The 20023-nt window shown below is 43.9% G+C and overlaps 1 protein-coding gene across 4 annotated transcripts in view; it reads right to left on the bottom strand.

Annotated features, from left to right (window-relative positions):
* Nucleotides 1–20023, bottom strand: part of NRK (Nik related kinase) — a 1461188-nt gene that overhangs the window by 9510 nt on the left and 1431655 nt on the right. For all 4 annotated transcript variants that reach the window (XM_069612728.1, XM_069612727.1, XM_069612725.1 and 1 more), the window contains one exon: nt 1–20023. This exon is cut by the window's left edge and continues 9510 nt beyond it. In XM_069612728.1, coding sequence (XP_069468829.1) covers nt 19940–20023 — 84 coding nt within the window. In that variant the 3' untranslated portion in view covers nt 1–19939.

Genomic DNA, 20023 nt, shown 5'->3' with positions numbered 1-20023 from the left:
GACCATCGACCTTCTCAAGATCATTGTCATTTCACCTTCTGGCACCACTCAACTAAAACGTTCTTCACCTTCGGATAGGAGCTTCCTCCACTACAAGAATCTACATAATTGCCTGCAAACCTTGTGTTCCCTCATCTCTACAACTCCTGGTGATTATGATGAGCAAATATACATTTCATGGATTATCATGCGACTGTTAAAACCACCTGGCAGTGTCTCAATCTTCTCTCACAAAGACTGGATTTTTATCATCATGTGTACTGCATTTCTGTTTAGTAAATAAGCAAACATGAACATATAGCATGCTAGTCTATATTCAAATATGCTGATGTGCCATTTCCAATCTTGAGTTATATAATAATCTACTTTTATTTCTCAAGTGGTTTATGCTCATTAATAGACATCACTCGGGGTACTCATTTTTGACATCATTCTATTGTCTGACAACAATTGAGCTGATGCCTAATGAATTATGAAAACTCGAACTACACTTGATTTCACAGGGACAATGTGATGAAGTAATATTATGCTTACACCAACCCTATTCCTTCCTGTGTAGTATGATCTTTTAACATTGGACATTTCCATATACAAACAAATGGAATTACATAGATATTAGTCCATTAATTGGCGGATTGAATTAAACAAATATATGCTGTTCTCAACATGGGCCCACTTGGTGATGTCTAATCCCATCACCAATACGCTTGAGCCAAGCCAGCCTCAACAGTTACGAACAATCAATGAATCATGAAAATGGTCTCAATCCTCACTCAACCAATCAACTTTCTCTTACACTTACTGTCCAAGCTTTGAGCACTCCCCGTTACTCCGCCACATCAGACGCCTTGCCTCTGATCACTGATTCTGAAATTATGCTACTAATCTTCCCCAATAGACTACTGCCAGGGATGTAAACATTAAACGATTTCAACGAGTGGCTGAAGGTTCTTTCTCTCCATCAAAGGTCTTTCACGTTCAGCTGAAGTAACCACAACTGATGTACCTCTTATCTTGTCTCCAATCACACACATGTAACAGAAGGCACTCACTCTTTTCAACCTTCCCAGATCCACCCCCGCCCCTACCTACCGTCACTACACTCCACCTGCACGTACCCTCGCTCAACTCAATGGCTCCATGCAAAATCACCTACTCTATACTCCCGCTTCTCCTCTTTAAAGCTACACACAGTGTTGTCCCACACTAACTCACTGACGTCACCTCACTGTGCTCTCAATCTCAAAATTAATGCTCCTTGTCTTTCACGACCTATCAAAACCCTACCACCCTGTCTCTCCTTCCCCTTTCACTCCTTTTCCCCACTTACCCCCAATCCTCTGGAATAGTATCCTTCAGCCACATAAGCCATCTCTTTTGTGAAACTCTCCAAAACAAGACTCAAACGCCACCTGTTAGTGATGGAAGGAACCCCTCAAACTTCTCCACCCTTCTATTCAAACTTAATGCCTGACCCCCCCTCCCCTGCATTATGCCTTCAGCACCACCCTATGTAATGCGTAAATAATGGACTAAGGTGGTCAATGTTAAAGATACTGAGAGGTCCTCCCTTCCCTCTCACTGGTATAGGTCCCCACTCTTACTGCTTCACCGCGTGGCATAAGTCACTGGCCTTTCTCTCATCTCCATTCTGCGATATGGAATATCCTTCAAACAGGGTGCTTTTCTTAACCGCAGCCAAGTGCAGGTATCCGGTGGCCCTCCAGCTGCTCCTGGACAGTGGCAGAGGAGGCCAGATCTCACTGCAGCCTGGTATGAAGAGCAGATAGTAGCACAATTTGACTAAAATACCTGGGGAAAGAAAGGCTACCACACACAATCCTTCGAAACCGCAACAACATCTCAGGAGGGACCCAATATGATATCTGAGCCCAATGAGAGGCCCCGGCACCTTGGACTGGAGCAAACCTCACTGGAAACTACAGGCGGCTACATGGCAATAGAAGCGTATTGCTAAGAGCCTTTGACACCCAGATACTAGAACTAGCAAAGCGCGATGGCGGGCTTGCTTTCACAATCCCAGTAGTAAGTTTGGTGGATCAGTGAGACTGAAAAGGATCCACAAAGGAAGCAAGCAGCAGCGCAAAGGTAGTGACCCCTACCTGTGACCCCGCTGAGAGGAAATAGGATGTAGAGTCAGAGGGGTTACATCTGGGGCGCTTAGCGTGCTCTGCTAGTCCTTTCTTGTTGGCAGCATGCTTGCATCTACGCTAGTGTTTATCTCATACGCGGAGGATAATTTAGCGATCCCGTCTGTGATTAGATGGGCCATGCAGCCTAAAGACAAGGACTCTGGTTAAGAGTATTTACTAATATTGATCGTCTGAGCACCGCACAAAGTGCAGCCATTCCATGTAATTACACAGTGAGTGAGGTAGGTGGTGTTCCTTACTTATTGTGTATGACCTCTGCTTTAAGAGGGCATCAAGGCTAATGACACAGACCATTTGCCATAAGCTCAATGTACATGCACATATATTTCCCAAACACTTTCATTAGTGTCAGGCCTGCTAATTGACCCTATATCACAATTTTAAATGGGCCGATGGTCTTGACTCTCCACGGCCATTAGAGGTCCTGCAAAATAGTTTTCACCTTCGGGCACGTGTTCCCTAGGCTAACAAGTGAGATATAGCCATGGAAACATCCCTGTCCACAAGCCACACAGCCACCGGGGGAATTTGAAAATATTCTTGACGTTCTTGCTCAGCGTCCTTCCATCACTGCGAGGACCCTTTCTAGAAGAAAAACAGCTTGCTGAGCATGGGCCCTTAACTCAGTCTTCAGGGTGCAAAGTCTGGTGCAGTCCTTGGATCAGGTCTTCAGAGCTTAATTGGAACATTGGAATGCTGCCAGTTCCATTGCGGTTAAGCCGGGGCAGAGGGTGATCATGGCTGGTATGAGTGTTCTGTCCCAACATTCCAATGTTTCTTCTTTGCATCTCATAGTTTTAGACAGAAACATTCTATCCTCATCGAGTGAGATGGTCTAATGGCAATTATGCCGCCCTCCTGGGGCCGTTACCAACTGGTAACGTCCCTTGGGAATTGTTCAGGGATTGAGCAATGAATTTGGGCCGAGGGCCGTTACCACCTAGTAATGCCACTCGGAATGCTGCATTAGTGCTTAAATACCAGTTTGCACTCTGGGCGAGTGGACCTACAGTAACATGGAAGTAACCGAACGACACCTTGCAGCAAGAAAAGTGCTTTTAACTCAAGATCCAGGGTTTGTGATGAGAGAAGGCCACTTAGCAACTGCGCTGTAAGCCCAGACAGCCGTATTCAGTGTTTTAATAATGAAATTATAATTTGTTTATATTGTACTTCATGCCAGAGTCCATCCTCTAGGCGTGGGGATGGGTATCAAACCTGTGCTGCTCTGCACAGACCAGTGCGTTGACCCTGAGCGATCCTCCTGCCCCACAAACATTTTGCTTTTGTAATAAGTATATAAACCATTTTTATGATGCATGATAGAAAGTAAATTAGCCTTTGCTACTACATATGTTAACATTATACAGCTGTTTAAATGTCCCATCTCAGGAGCATGGGTGACTATACTTCCAAAGCATCACTAGTGACACTGCAATCTGTCGCTCACTATCAGGCCACACTGACACCTTGTTGCTTTTATTCCATTGGCATCATTGGTCAATGCTTTAGCATTCTCAGCAATATTCAGAATCAGGTAACAAAGTGACCTTTACTTTAAATTGGATTTAAGATTATGATCAACTTTATCAAGTGTTCACAATTATTTGACTAGTCCATTCAAAAGTGTATGAGGTGCATACACGTTATCCAGGCTATGCCAGACTATATTATTCATTACACTAAGAGTTCCAGGAGGACAAATGAGCTAGTTAACCTCTTTAAACAGTAACATTTTCAATTGGGTGCAGAAGCTGTTGATATTCTTTTCCAGCCGGTGTTTCCTTGGAAGCCTATTCCAGAGCTGTGCTTCCTGTGCTGGATCATTGTGGCTCCCTGACAAAGAACCTCTCTGGTGGAATGAGGTGATAATGATATGATATGGCATTTGTAACGCTCCTATACACAAGTGTTTCAAGGCGCGACGAGGCAAGGGGGGGGGAGGGGAACAAGGGGAGACGGACAATGATCCTACTAGGCCAGGTGTCATTCAGATCGCGCAAGTGCAAGGGTAGAGGGGAAAGGGAAAAGTGCAAGGGGAAGGGGAGAGGGGAAAGTGCAGTACATGGTTAGTAGAATACAAGATAAATAATAGGGCCAGCTGGTGGCAAGTGCAAGGTAAGTGCCGGGAGGAGGGGCTGTAGGATACAGAGACAGTCCCGTAGTGCAGGTAGGCAGTGCAGGGAAGAGTGGCTGGGCCAAGGACCGAGATCGGTGAGTGGCCCAGTTGCAGATTCAGTGCAGGTTCAGTGATTTTAGCAGGGGAGAGATGGAGAGGAAGCAGAGGCAAAGAGGTAGGTTTTGAGGTGCTTCCGGAACCGGAGATGGTTCGCCTCAAGTTTCAGGGAGGCAGGAAGGCTGTTCCAGGGGGAGGCCCCTGCTGCGGAGAGAGATCTACCCCCAGCTCGTTGCTTGGAGAAGTGGCTGACCCTGAGGGAGTTGGAGGTGGATGAGCGAAGAGCTCGAGAAGGAAGATATTTAGGAAGAGAGAGTTGAAGGTATTTTGGCCCAAGGCCCCAGAAGGCCTTGTGGACAATGCAGAGGGTTTTGAACTTAATCCTCACAGCCACTGGGAGCCAGTGTAGTGATTTCAGTCCTGGAGAGATACGGTCCCTGGGCTTGAGGCCAAGGACAAGTCTCGCAGTCCTGTTCTGTATGAGTTGCAAAGGGCGTAGAGTAGATGCAGGAAGATTTAGATAGAGGCTGTTACAGTAGTCCAGCTTCGAGAGAACCAGGGCTCTAGAGACAGTGAGCTTCTGGGGGAAGGAGAGGAAAGGAAGGATACCTCTGAGGAGGTGTAGCTGGTAGTGTGACTTCTTAGAGACGTCAGATATGTGAGGAGAGAAAGAGAGTGTAGAGTCGAAGATGACCCCAAGGTTTTTTTTCCTTGCAGGTAGGAGCAGGAAGAGGGCCAAGGGAGGCCGGCCAGAGAGCTGCAGGGAAGGAGGGAGTGGGTGTGCCGATGAGTAGAATCTCAGTCTTACTGGCATTAAGGCAGAGGTCGTTGGCGGCATACCATTCATGGATAGCAGAAAGACAGTCAGAGATGAGGGAAGGGGAAGAGGAGGCCGAGGGTAGCCTGAAAATGAGCTGGGTATCATCCGCGTAGCACTGAAAGTTGGGACAGAGAGCGGCGATGCGGTGAGCAAGAAGTGCCAGATACTGGTTGAACAGCCTGGGGGAGAGGTTAGATCCCTGGGGGACACCACAGGTAGAGAAAAAGATGTCAGAGAGGAAGGACCCCAGTTGGACCTGGGAGGGTCGATTGGAGAGGAAGGAGGTCAGCCACGCCAGAGCCTGACCAGAGATACCCAGGTTATCACGGAGACGGTGGAGCAGGATGGTGTGGTTGACAGTGTCAAAGGCAGAAGAGAGATCGAGTAAAATGAGAACACAGGGGGTATTAGAGTCAAGGTTTGAGAGCAGGTCGTCACGGATGTACAGGAGAGCAGTTTCTGTGCTTCCAGCTCTGAAGCCAGACTGTTGGTCATGAAGACTACCAACAGATTCAGCATGGAGATTAAGCTGCGAGATGGCCAGTTTCTCCAGGAGCTTGCCCAGGAAGGGAGTGATAGAGATTGGGTGATAGTTAGCTGGGCAGGAGGGGTGGGAAGATGGTTTCTTAAGAAGGAGGTGCACAAGGGAGTGCTTGAGGGGGATGGGAACACTCCAGAGGCGAAGGAGTGATTGCAGAAGTCAGCCAGGGCAGGAGCCAAGGAATCGATGTGGTCCTTGATAGTTTTGGAGGAACAGGGGTGGACCTGTTTTGACGAGACTTTCATAGATCGGACTTGTCTCGAAACCTCGTCAGCAGAAAAAAGGGGAAAGGCAGAGAAGGAGGGAGGAGGGGTGCCTGGCAGGGCTGCTCCTCCTGGCCGGTAATGGCCTGCCAGCCCAAATAAATGCATACATGCAGTGAAGGCCCACAATGAGGCCATGATGCTCCACCCATCCATGCATTGCATGTTCCAGAGACCATCACAGGTGCTAATGTGGTAAAGAACACAGACCTTCTCTTGTGTTTTCATGGTCATCAGCTGCTGAGCCACCTTAGTCACTTTCCAGCCTTCATTAGATGATAGCAAAGAAAACTGAAGAGGGACCAGCAGGACTGGGAGCTGCAACATAGAATAAGGTATATGTCTAATAAATATCTATTTTTCAAAGAGATAGTGTGTTTTGAAGAGGCACTGCTGGAGGGTGTGTCCAACACTCTCTAGGAACATGGACTTCTACTGGATAGTAGCACTTGCCCGTGTGCGTCAGCCAGTCGGCTTGCTAAGAACTCAGGCTCAACCTATGAGCTAAGCCCGGGATCTGAGAAAGCTTTGCACTCCTCGCCCCCACCCTTAATATTTATCTTGCTCACTACTACCAAGTAACTGCTGTATTGCTGCCCGCCACGGACCCAACTTCACTTGCTCTTCCCTACCACCAGTTCCCACTCACCTTGTTCGGATGTGACACTTTTCCTCCTCATCCCTGCACTGTCCCTCCAACTTGCTGTGACTTGCCACTGCATGGAACCTCAGCCCCCATTTCCATAGTAGCCAGTTTAGGTGTATTTGTGGGTGGAAAATAATGGGTCACCCACTCACATAGGTCTGCTACTTTATACAAAAATATTGCTGTGGCACCCTACTACGCATGACTGGGATGCTAATATCAATAATACCCAGTGGTAAGGGTGGTTCCACTCCCAGGTGGTAACAGCTCAGAAAGCTTGATAAATTGACTTCACTTAAGTTGGGCCTATGAACCTGAGCCCCACGCCATTACTACCGCATTAGAGCCCTTTGAATTGGGCATTATTGGTTAAATAAAGTACGTTCTGGATTACCCGAGCATTATGTAGAAAGTGGGCTCGCCTAGCGTTTTGATAGTCTCGTTTGCATGTAGAATGCCCGTTTTACACGTGGGGATACTCTTTCTCACGAATGTGACAATAACCAAGCTGCATTGCTTCTGCACTATCAACATGCTTTTGTGGACACAAGACAGCCATATAAGACGGTGGCGTGCTATGCGCATTTCATGCGATTGACCGCTAAGTTTGGAAAAACAAATGATGTATTTCTTCCTTATTTCTCAAGAAATAAACATTGGTTGTTATCTCAGAGAGTTACAATTACACATTGCCTCATTACGAGTTTGGCATTAACCCTTAAATACGGCAGTGACGCTATTACCGCTGCATTTAAGGGTCTGCCAAATCACAGATTTGGCAGGATTTACCCCCAACTCTGAGCTGGTGGTAAATCCACTGCGAATTTGCCGATTTTTCGGCTCTATTACTGCACGCTAATACTGCCAGCGGTAGTAGCGCCAAAAATTCCCCATTGGGCCCAAAGGGGAATGGGGAGTTCCCGAGTAGGCCCAATGGGGAATGGGAAATTACCGTTCCGCCGAACCCGTGATCCGGCGCTAGCAGTGCCGGAGGGTTTGGCGTTACCGATAATAGCCTCTGCGGTATCCCAGCGATACTACCACCGGGATACCGCCCAACGCGTGATGTGGCCCGTCCACAACTTGAATGTATTTATGAATACAATGCTCACCTCAGTTGTGTTAGACACTGCACTGTTGCACCTCATTACTTCCTCATCATAGAATACATACACCATGCAGAAACATATAACAAGCAGTGGCAAGCTAATAGAATTTTTGAAATAATTGAATGTGCTTGTTTATTGATGGAGGTGTTGGAGGGTGTATGGGTCAGTAAATTGATTGAGTGAGTGGATTAGTGATTAACTCATTAAATGAAGGGAAGAGTGCATGAGTAGTAGAAAGGTGAGCAAAGTAGTGAATGAGTAAATGGGAGGTTATATAGGTGAGTGAGTGGATGGATGGTTGAGTGAGTTAGTTGGTGAATGGGTTTTTGTGTGTGGTTTTGAGGTTTGAGTAAATGAATATAAGGAGAGTTTGCATGTGTCTGATTGAGTGGGTGAGTTAATGCGTGGATGAGTTAGTACACAAATGGACCGGAAATTTGCATGGTGTGGTTGTGTTGATGGATTAGTTGGTGGATGGAGACTTTGCAAATATGCTGTATGGATTGCTGGATGCATGCATGAAAAAAGACATTGGGCCTGATGTACAAAGCATTCTCAATGGGGTTTTCTCATTGAAAAACGCTCTTGTAAATCAGGCCCTATGAGTTTGAGTTGCTGTATGGATATGTTAGTGCGACTGAGTGTTTGGATGCATGCTTGATGTTGATGGGGTTTTGGATGGAAGAGTGTGTTGATGGTCAGTGTGCATGTGCATGGTTGTGTGGCTAAATTGGTGGATCAGGGGATGACTGCGTAAAGTATTTTCTTGTATGTAGTTGTATTGATTGATGTTAACTTTGCGTATGAGTTGCTTTGTTAAGAGGTTAGTGAATGAGTGGAGAGTTTGTGTGTGTGTGGCACGGATGAGTGAGAGTGGATGGCTGTTTGGAGCGGTATTTCATGTGTGGTTGCATTTCTGGGTTAGTGGATGTATGTTATTATGGAAAGTTTGCATGCGACTGGTTCAGTGGATGAGTTAGTGAATAGATGGGTTAGACGGGACACATGGATGAAGGATGTATCTGTGCTGTTGATAGATTAGTGCCTGAATGGATGAATGTGGCATATCCAAGCAATGTTTGTAATTTGGTGATAAGGGTGTACTTAAGGCATAGAAATATGGGGTGATCCTTGGCTTCTGTATCTTTCGACAGTCCTGCTATTAAACGAGAGGTTTCACCAGCGACCCTTGACATACACTGAAACAACCATTACAATGGGCCTCATTACGAATGTTGCAGTAAGGCAACAATGGCACCGGTAGTGCTACCGGCGCCGTTGTTACCATACCGCCACATTACGAGTTCTGCTTGCGGGTCCCGCTCTGCACGCCTGGTCAGACCAGGCGTGCAGAGCGGCACCCGCAAGCAGAACACACGATTGCACCGGCACCGTTATAAACGGTGCCGGTGCAACCATGCTCCCTACGCCCATTCTGCCCTATGTGACAGAATGGGGATCGGTAGCCCGGCAATACCGCCACCCGCGAATGGGCAATTACCGACCCATTCAACTTGTAATGGGCCGGTAATGGCCCATTCGTGGGTGCCTGTAGCAAGTTTGGCGGTAGCCGTGCCCTTATTAAGGGCACGGCTACAGCCAAACTCGTAATGAGGCCCAATGAATCACTAAGGATTCTGCCTGGTTTTTACAGGTGTTAAAATGAGGGCAAACCATAGGGATTCATTCCTCTGCTCACATGACATTATATGTTGGTGGAGAAGGAGTATTCACAGGACAGACCTGGTGGAAGGGGTGAAATGAACTATGAGCTGTGTCCGCTAGTTCTGTCCTTTAAATACATTCAAAATGGTGTGGATCATACTTTAAAGGCAGGGTGCCTTTCTCTGCATGTAAACTATGATCAAGATATTTGTATGGGTCACTTAAAATTGACCCCGTTGCATGGAAGCTGCTCTGTGGACAGGTATTAACCCATGCACTAGCTTAGATTAAGCGTTTGCCTGCTTGGGTGATGTTGTTGGACTAGTAGGTGAGAGGATGTGAGACTGCATGGTGGAAATGTGTGTATTTATGTGGCTTGATTAGTGGGTGTAAAGATAGAGGAATGAATAATCCATGTTGATGTGCTTGGTTGTATGGGTGAATGTACATTTTGTGTATTATGTTTTTATTGATAGGTTAGCACATGGATAGTGTGTTGTGTGCATGTATGGTGGGCATGGGCGAGAGCGTGTGTGGACGGATGGTTGGAGAATTTGTGGGTGTGTGGTTCTATGAATCCATGGATTGATGGATAGGCAGAGAGGTTATACGTGTATGGTTGTGTTGATCAGTTAGTAGATAGATATACATTACTGGGTAAATAAAGTGCTTGCGTGCATATATTGTGGGGATGGATAATGGATGGGATGGAAGAACGTGTGGGTTGTGTTATGTATTAGTGGATGGATAGGTTAGTAGATGGATGGATAGATGGAGAGTTTGCATGTGCAGTATTGCAGATGGATTAGTTAATGTATCTATAAAGAATGTATAAGTGGGTGTAATTGGATGGATGGGTGGACAATGTTCATGGCATTTACTTTGTGGATGCTACTTTAGGTTAGTAGGTGGATGGGAAGGTTGTGCATGTGTGTTGTCAGGATTTGTCAGAGGAAACATAGGTAGATGGATGGTTGGAGAGTTTGTGTGTGTGTGTTTGTTTGAATAATTGGATAAATAAACGGATAAATGGTTGTGTGTGCAGGAGTTAGAGGATGGATGCGCTAGTAGACAGATGGATAAACGTTTGCATGCGTGTTATGTTGCTAGATTAGTGCATGGATAGATGGATGGGCAGGTAGTTTGAATAATGTGTGGCCACATGGATTGATGGATGCATTCATGGGAAACAGATGGTGAGTGTGCATATGTGGGTTGTGTTTATGGGTTAGAAGATAGACAAATAAGTGGACATATATTTAATAATGAGGTGTTTGCTTGCATGTTTTGATGAGTTAGTAGATGGAAGAATAGTTGTGTGGATGGCCCGCAGCTGGATGGGTTGAAGATGGATGAAGACGCAGTGAGGGATCAGTGGAAGAATTGATGGATCGGTTATTCATTTGTGTGTGTGTGTGTGTGTAATTCTGTGGATGGATGAATGCATGAAGCGTTTATATGGACCTTGCTCTGTGGATAGGTCATTAGATGGATGAGAAGTTTGTGTACATGTGTTGTGAAGCGGGTCAGAAGATACATGGGTGAGTGGGTGGCTGAAGAGTTTGTGTGTCTCTGGCTGCATGAATGCATGATTAATGAAAAGATGGAAAGGGACTGTGCATGTGTGTGGTTGTGTGGCTGGCCGAATAGATTGAAGTACGCATAGAGAATTTGTATGAGTATGTGTTGTTGTGGGTATGGGTTTGGGAATCGATGTTTGGAGTTTGTGTGGGTGCACATATAAATAGATAAAAGAAGGGATGGGGACTACACATATTTGTGGTTGTGTTGATGGTTTAGTCGATGGATGGATGAATAGAGGTATATAATGCAATTCTGTGTTGCATGGTGTTAGTGAAATAGTGGATGTAATGATTGATGGGGGATTTGAACAGATGTACTGTGGATGGATTGCTCAAGAGTTTTTATGTGTGTTGTTGAGTGTATGTATGGTAGGTTTTTCGTGTGCATTTTTGTAGATGGATTGATGCAGAGCCTGCGCCTGAGTGGCCGGGTGGATCATTTAGTGTAGAGAGGAATGACTGCATGGATGAATAGTGTGTACATTGTTGTGTGGTTAATTAATGGATGTATTGATGGAAGGGCGGATTGGGTTTTGGCGAATGTGCATGTGTGTGATTGTGTGGGTGGGCTAATAAATGCATGCTGAATCCCCCGAGGATTTGCACGTGAGTTGCTTCATGGTCAACTCACTAGTGACTTTTCCCATGAGCGGTGGTGTGGATGTTTAGAGGATGAATGCGGAGTTTGCAAGCATTTTTAATTAACAGGCCAGTGAATGGATGGCTGGATGAATAGTTTGAGAATGGTTGTTGTGGGTATGCGTTAGTAGTTGGGTGGAAGGCTACATTTAAGCGTGGATAGTAACTTTGTAGTTGCATGAATCGATGGAGACTTTGTATGTGTGTGATTTGTTGACAGGTGGACATGTTTATGAATGTATGAATTAATAGAGTTTGTGTGTATGTTTTTGTATGAATGCCTGGATTGAGACATGGATAGATGGTTATGTGTGCATGAATTAGAGATGGATGGGTTAATAGACAGATGGATAATGTGTGCTGTTATGTTGTTAATTTAGTGCAGGGATAGATGAAGGGATGAAGGGATAGGTAGTTTGAAAATGTGTGGTCATAATGATTGATGGATGCATTCGTGTACGTGTGGGTTGTGTTTGCGGTAAAAGGATAGACACATGACAAATGGATGGTTTATTTAATAATGAAGTCTTTGCTTTCATACTTTGGTTTGATGGGCTAGCAGATGGATGAAGGTGTGGATAGCTGTGTGGGTGGTTAGTAGCTTGATTAGATGTAGTTGGATGAATACATGGTGAAGGATTAGTGGAAGAAGTGATGGATGGATTATTAATTTGTGTGCGTTCAATTCTATCGATGGATACATGCATGCGTGGGAAGGTTATATGCATCTTGCTCTGTTGAAAGGTTCTTCGATTGATGAGATGTTTCTGTGCACGTGTTATAAAGATGGACATGCAAGTGTGTGGTGGAAGAGTTTGTGTGTCCATGGCTGTATTCATGTATGAAACATGAAAAGAGGAATGGGTTTCTATGTGTGTTTGGGTGTGTGTCTGGACAAATATATGCACATATGCATACAGAATGTGTATGTGTGTGTTGTTGTGGGTATGGTTTCGTGGATTGATGTTTGGAGTGTTTGTGGGTTCGAGTGTGGACACACAAATACATGGATAAATGAAGGGATGGGTGGATGAGGACTTTGCATGTTTGTGGTTGTGGTGATGGGTTAGTCGAAGGATGAATGGATGCATATATTGCAAGTCTACGTTAGGTGGTGTTAGTGTGTTAATGGATTGAATGATTGTTGGAGGGTTTGAACATGTGCGGCTGAATAGATGTAGTGTGGAGGGATTACTTGAGAATTAGATGTGTGTTGTTGAATTCCTGTGTAGTTTTGTAGATGGATTGATGGATGCAGAGTATGCGCCTGAGTGGCTGTGTGGATGGTTTAGTGTGGAGAAGAATGGATGAATGGTCAGTTTGTGCATTGTTGTGTGGTTAATGGATCGACGGTTTGATGGAAGGGTGGATTGGTGGTTCGGAATGTGTATGAATGCGTGAAACAGCTAATACATGGATGCTGAATCTCTGCCAGATGTGCATGTGAGTTGTTGCATCGCTGACTCAATAGAGACCTTTCCCATGTGTGGATGGTTAGAGAATGAATGGAGTGTTTGTATGCATGTTTAATGCACCAGTAAGTGAATGCATGGCTGGATGAAGAGTTTGAAGATGTGTGTTGTGTGCATGAGTTAGTAGCAGGTGCATGGATGAATTTAAGAATGGATGGTAACATTGTAGTTGAACCAATCAGTTGAGAGTGTGTATGAGTGTCATTTGTGGACTAAAAGGATAGTTTATGAATGAATGAATGAAGAGTTTGTGTGTGTGTGAATGATACATACATGTATATGTGCATTTGAGTCTGTGTGGGTTTGGATTTGTCAGAGGATGGAGAATCTAGTGCCCGAACGCCTGCTCAGACAGCAGGTAAGCATGCACCAACATGGGCTTGCTTCCTCTGTCCCCACAGGCCATCTCCATCTCCTCTGGTCCCCCCTTGGTGTTCCCTTGTGCCCCCCACCCTTCTCGCACACAGGCATTGCCTGTTCTGCTTGATTCTTCTACCCTGCTCCCTCACCCCCGCTACAACCTACGTCTGCAGGAGTCTGTCCTGATACATTCTGGTTTCACTAGCACCGTATTGTGGCCAATGCTGGATTTGACTTTTATGGACTTCATTGATTCACGGTGCGTCACCCTTTCTCAACTCTCATGCTGGACTTCCTTTGCATCTTGTACTCATGGTGGCCCTGAATCATACTGTTCCCTTCTTCATCTTGTATCCAGGCTTGTAACATTATGTGTTACTACTGACTTCTGCAATTGTATTCACACTTCCCCTCTTGCTTATCCACTCTTTTTGACTGTTTACTCTCTGTTCTCTCCTCCTCTCCCTTTCTCCCTTTTCCTATCTTCTCCCCTTACTTTCTTCTATGCACTTACTCTATCAGCATTGTCCCTGGACCTAGTATGATAACAACCTTGTCTGTCTCCTCCCCTCTCTCCTTACTTGTCCCCCCTCACCCCTGCACTATCTGAAATGTCATCAGGCCTAGTACAATAGTCACTTGTTTTGTTCCTCCCCTCCCTTTCTGCACCCCTCTTCCTCACCATTTATTTTCTCCGGCTCTACCAGAAATGTTGTCAGGCCTAGTACAATAGTCACCTGTTGGTTTCTATTTCCTTCCCACTCTCTCCCTCCCTTCCTTATCAATGTCTTAGCCCTTGCACTATCTGAAATGTCGTCAGGCCAAGTACGATAGTTAATTTAACATCCTTACTGTTCATGGCATGTAAGAATGTCATTGTATTTTCCCTTGTTGCCTCCCTTGCCTTTAAGCACTTTGAAACACATTGCGTATAGGCACTATATAAATAAACTATCATATCATATCATATCATATCATGGGTGCATGGATACACAGAGTAAGAGTGTGTATGTATTTGCGTGTGCGTGTGTGCCTGTATAGATGCATCTGAGGATAGATGGATTAAAAGTATACATGTGCTAGGTGGTTGAGTTACTGGACAGATTAATTGATGGAAGGAATGCAGCACAACAGAAGTGAGACACAACTCTCCGACAATCATAACATTTACAGTACAAGGGAGCAGCAAAGGATTATACTATTTAATACACATAGAGGGCTTGCTGGACTTTTAGAGCTCTTTGCTAGATGGGCACCTCCAGAGTATGTCTATAAATGTAGCATTGAAGTTAGTTGTGTAGAATTGTGGGGGCCTTTTGTCAGATGCTTTAATGGAGTTTAATTGGCAGATGACCCTAAAGGCGATGAAAGTGTTGATGGGAAGAAAGAATAATGATTTCATGGTTGGGGAGGTTGATGAGCTGGAGTCTCAAGGCTCCTCTCGAGCTACCCCTTTTGCTGCAATGTTCTGTATGCCTTTGCAAGGTGAGATGTGATGTCTTTCTGTGTACGCCAAAGTAAAGTGAGACGCATAGCTAGCTATGTTTGCAGTAAAATAAATGGTGATTTCCATTACTCTCGGTTGATCCTTGTGGGAGATGATAGGTAGGATGCGTCTGAGTAGGCAGAGGAAGTGATGGGGTATGCTGACAATGGAAGCCTTCTATGCATCAATAATAATGTTAGCATTTAGAATTGCTTATGCGCCCTTCATTGCAAGGGGAATATCAAATAACAAGGGGGACAGTAGTTCTCTTGGGCAAGCATATGTTTTACACCCATCTTTAAATCTCAGATAAGGAGAAATTACTGAACCATGGTAGGCTTCACGGGGTTAGGCCATTCAAACATAAGCCATCATGTTCCCGTCCAAACTGGGTCTAATGGTGTACATGATTTACCTAGATGTTGCCAGAACTTTGAAGTTGAAATGGCTATCCGGGTTGAAGTCCAGTACATGCTGAAAGGATGTTAACCCTGGGGGCCAATTGTGAAATGTGGCATGTAGTTTATCCGGGAGAAAGGATCTTTTTAACTGGAAATTATTCTGAGTTTGTTTTCCCACATAGAGTAGAAGCATGGTTATAAAAACAATAAAATCAATAGAAAGCTGTTCAACACAGATACGGGTGAGTTCAGATATCATGACTACTGCTGATAAAGTCATGCTTACTGCAACTTCGAGCTTCTCCATGGTGTGGACAGGGAGACTAGATATAGAGTGTTGCTGCAGTTGGGATGGAAGTTAATAAGAGCTCCATGGACCACTTCTGTGTCCTGCATGAAGATATGGGAAAGCGCTCCATGTCATTTCAACGAAATAAATTACTTCCTGGTAATTTACTTTGTGGAAATAACTTCGTATTTGTTGTATGGGTGGTTTATCCCCAAACCGGCTTTCCATCTCCCCACTCCTCTTTTACCCCTTAAACCACAAATACATATATAAATTCAAGTTATTACAATAATTGTCACGAGGTAAATTAACATGCAGTAATTTACATTATGAAAACAATGGGAGACTGGAGAAATATGTGTATTTAACGTTTTAGCTAAAAGAAACAGTTGTCAATTTTAGCATGGCTATTTGAGAAGAGAGGGAAATTGCACAAGGAAAGAGGCTATTCAAATATTAGATGGTAGTATGGGGAGCACGCTGGCATGGTGAGAAGAGGCCAGGCCAATGCGTGTCGTGAAAGAAGGGGGACGGGTGATGGAGTGGGATAGGTGTGTAGGGGGGAGACTGCAGAGAAAAGAGAATTTGTGGAGGATCCGGAGAGTGGGGTGTTCGTGGGGGGTGAATAAATTGAGCTGTTACAGATCCCCTGAAAGCGGAAGAGCACTACGCCGCAGTGCGAGTGGCAATGAGACACATCAGCTTTTGGCAGCGCTGCACAGTGGAGAGATATTCAGAGTGTTATCAGAATGGCACCAGCTTTGAGGGACACTCACATAGTTCTGCTAGTATCCTTACATAGATCCAGACAAATGGGCAGCAGCATTTATCCTGTTCACTCAAATGTCATAGTCCATTGTGCCAAAGGTCCACTAGAGGTCTAATAGACAGGTCAACGTACACCTGCCATTATCAGAGAATGCGAGAGAAATGTACGAAACAGTGGAGGGAGGTGATGTTATGCCGTACCCAGGTGTAAGCCTTGATTGGCAAGCATCTAAGGGATCAGGTAGGAAGTCTTGGATCTGATGATTTGCATAGGATTCCAGGATTTTAGGCACTAATGGAGATTGGCGATCGGTCTGTTTATTGAGGTGTTATCAGGGCCAATTGAGGCCTTCTTTAGAAGGGGAAGGAGGACACATGTTTGATGCCACAGGGATCCACACCCTCAGAGCGGAGGCACTGGTGCTCTTACAGGAGGGGAGGTAAAAGGAGATCCTGGAAATATCCTACAACAGAGAATATAAAAATCTTTGCAATTGAGTTCCAGTTTTTGATACGGCGAAGGTGCAACAGCACATCAAAGACAGAAACCTGTAGGGGAAATACACATGTCCAGTGTTCTGCTTTGTTTACAGCTATTTATTTATTACATGTATGTAACGCCCAGACCCTGGGGTATCACTGCATTTTGCACAGTGCTGTATGGCAGAAGGTACACTAACTGTACAGGTACATTAACTTTAATTGTTTTGTGAAGTTATCATTACATTGCAATGGTGCTGTTCACCACGACGATAAAAGGCTATGTTATTACGTTCCTTTCTGCCATATTCTCATAGTTGTTTCACTGACCAGTCAATCTGTTCACCAAAAACCCTTTTTTGCCACGTCATTCATAAAACAAAGTTTCCCGGGTATCAGAATGATATTGTATAAATATTCCAAGATCAATAACAGACAGACATCTTCCAATCTTATATGCAATGTCCATTAAACCTTACTTATGGATGTCCCGGTGGGGCAGATATTTCAGACTAAGGAATCAAGCACTGGCAAAGGCAACCATGTTGGCTTTTACACAGGCATAACATAGGCATTTGCCAAGTAATGTCATTATGGAATTTACTGACCATAAGGTGGCAAAATGTGAAACATGTTGGGATTACCTGCGCATATGATAGCAGTGCCTGGCAAATGCCTATATAATATCTATGTCAATGCTTCTTTTTAGGAAGTCAGTGAAAGGAACAGCTACAAATGGAGTGGTTGAATGCACACTTGTTTAGTTAAGACATTTCATTACACCAATAGTGAATTTACTGGGGCAGGTAAGCCACACACTCTCAGAAGACTACTTAGAATACTACTTGCAAGCATGTTCAGCACAGCACAACGTTTGATATTATTGCTTAATACAGCTAGCTCAAAGAGATCCTAGCAGGGTGTATTTTTGCGGGCATGGGCCGATAGTAGGTAGGAATGGTCATAGGGATGTCACATGACCCAGGGTAGTCAATGAGTGGTTAAAATAACCAAACAACACACACAGGCTGTGTGTCCCTCTTCACGTGTCATATTCCTGCTAGTTGTTCTGCAATGGAACAATTTTGGCTTCTAGGTGTTTAGTGCCATCCAATATCTAAAACTAAAAACTAAAGACTATATAAAAGGGCTGAGTCATGAAGTATGGCTATTAATGGCATGTACAGAAAAAGGTAGCCCATGTTTGGGATTTGGTAAAAAAAAAAAACGTTTGTGTCTGTTCAACACATAGACAATTGGAACATGTGAATGCAATAGAATATATAAACTGAAAAACAATTTCCCCAAATTATTAACTGCTAGGATATTCAATGATCAAAATATACCCATTTGGGGATATTTTGGAATCCATGATGTATCCCTTGATATTGCAATGAAGCTACCTGGCTTTTTCCCTTCCTATCAGGAACATACAGTTACATTTCCCAAAAGGGTGAGTATTTTCTATGCATTATCCCACTGAAATAATGAAGAATTGTAACACATTAAAGAAGTTCCGAAATACAGTAGATACATGTAGAAGCTGAGAAGTATTTTCATGTAAACAATGACTTTACATATACACGCCATGCACCGACGGGCCAATCGTCTCTCAGCGCTTGGGTGGGGAAAATGGAAATGCTAGCCAACAGCGCATTCCTCTTTACACTGTCTTCCATTGATTATCACGCCTGCTGAAAGGGATGAGACGTTAGCTCTAACTACAGGCTCATCAATTACTTTCCCTATCTTCTGAGACTGCTAATGTGTGACAATTGTATTTTGGTTGAGTATGAGGAGTACCCCTAAATCTACAAATTCTGCTTGTACTGGGCACCTGCAAATTGCCTACAGATCATGAGATGTAGAGTACACCTCACCGTCTGTATGTGACGACTGTGTCTCACCATTTAGAACTCTGCTGGAACCACCCCAAGTAGTTTACCCTGGTCTTCTCAACAGACTGCCAGACAGCAATCAGAGCTGATTGCTGACGGAGTCGGCAGGAATTGCAGCATCGATTGAGAGGTGAAAACCTCGCTGCTTGTGTACAAATCCATTGGAAATCTTGCCCCACCAGTTTTTGGAACAACATTTCTCAAAAAATGTAAATATTCCAAACATCTGAATTGTTTATCACGGGATTGTCGAATTCACACTAGGACACCCTAAGACTGAGAAGGCATGTAAACAAACTCTACATCTTTTTTAATGTTCTTGTGTTGTTTTAGAAATGCATTTGATCATCACGCTCTGTTATTAATCTGGAAATCAAAGTGGACTTATTTAGCAATATGAAGTCTTGTCCGCACATTACAAGTTGGTAAAATAATACTAATATTCTTGAGCAGTTTTTAAGGGGCACATTTGGTGTAGAAATATTTGGTCACTGTTAAACATGTACAAAAATATGATTTTGTTGTTTACCAATAACGAATATTATATTTCTTGTAATTGCTTGAACATGTTGCAAGTTTTAAAAAACAGTTTAAAAGGAGTATTGTACAAACACATTTTACAGAAACACTGTCAGATAGAACATAGAGTCTAGAGCACATTTAGCACAACCTGAGTAAAGGCGATCAGTCATGATATGTCATGGATTTCACAACTTAGTGACACTGTGTCAAATCACAACACAACTGAAAGTAAACATAATGAATCATATCACAAGTCAGAAAGCATTTTCAAAATTATTACAAGAATAACATATTTGTGCAAAGAACATTCCTGCTGTACATCCCTGGGAATATGCAGAGGAAGACATACGTATCGTCTATATAATATATTTAACAATTGTTATATTTATATAGTTAAATGCTACATTTATTATTTTATTTATTTTATGCTACATAGATTGCTTGGCTCAATTTCATTTAAAGATGACCCCAAATTGCATACTTGTACAATAGGGATGTATCGCTACCAGTATACAGGATGATGGTTCTTGATAGGCTGATACCCAAAAGGGAAAAGTGCAACTTCACGTGTCAATCTTCATAACCCAAGTAGATTTTATTGCTCAAATCCGATAGTACTCTTGCCACCAATGCAGAACAGCAATTATTCACCAGCTGAACATGAAATTTTGTCCAAGGGTCATAAAGTAAATTTGACTGCTGCCACCAGACTGCACCGAAGCAAAAAACAC

This window comes from Ambystoma mexicanum, chromosome 5p (genome assembly GCF_040938575.1).
Source record: "Ambystoma mexicanum isolate Mex_15411 chromosome 5p, UKY_AmexF1_1, whole genome shotgun sequence".
Classification (NCBI taxonomy): domain Eukaryota; kingdom Metazoa; phylum Chordata; class Amphibia; order Caudata; family Ambystomatidae; genus Ambystoma; species Ambystoma mexicanum.
Note: the sequence above shows the minus strand (reverse complement) of the source record. Positions and strands in the feature narration are given on the sequence as shown.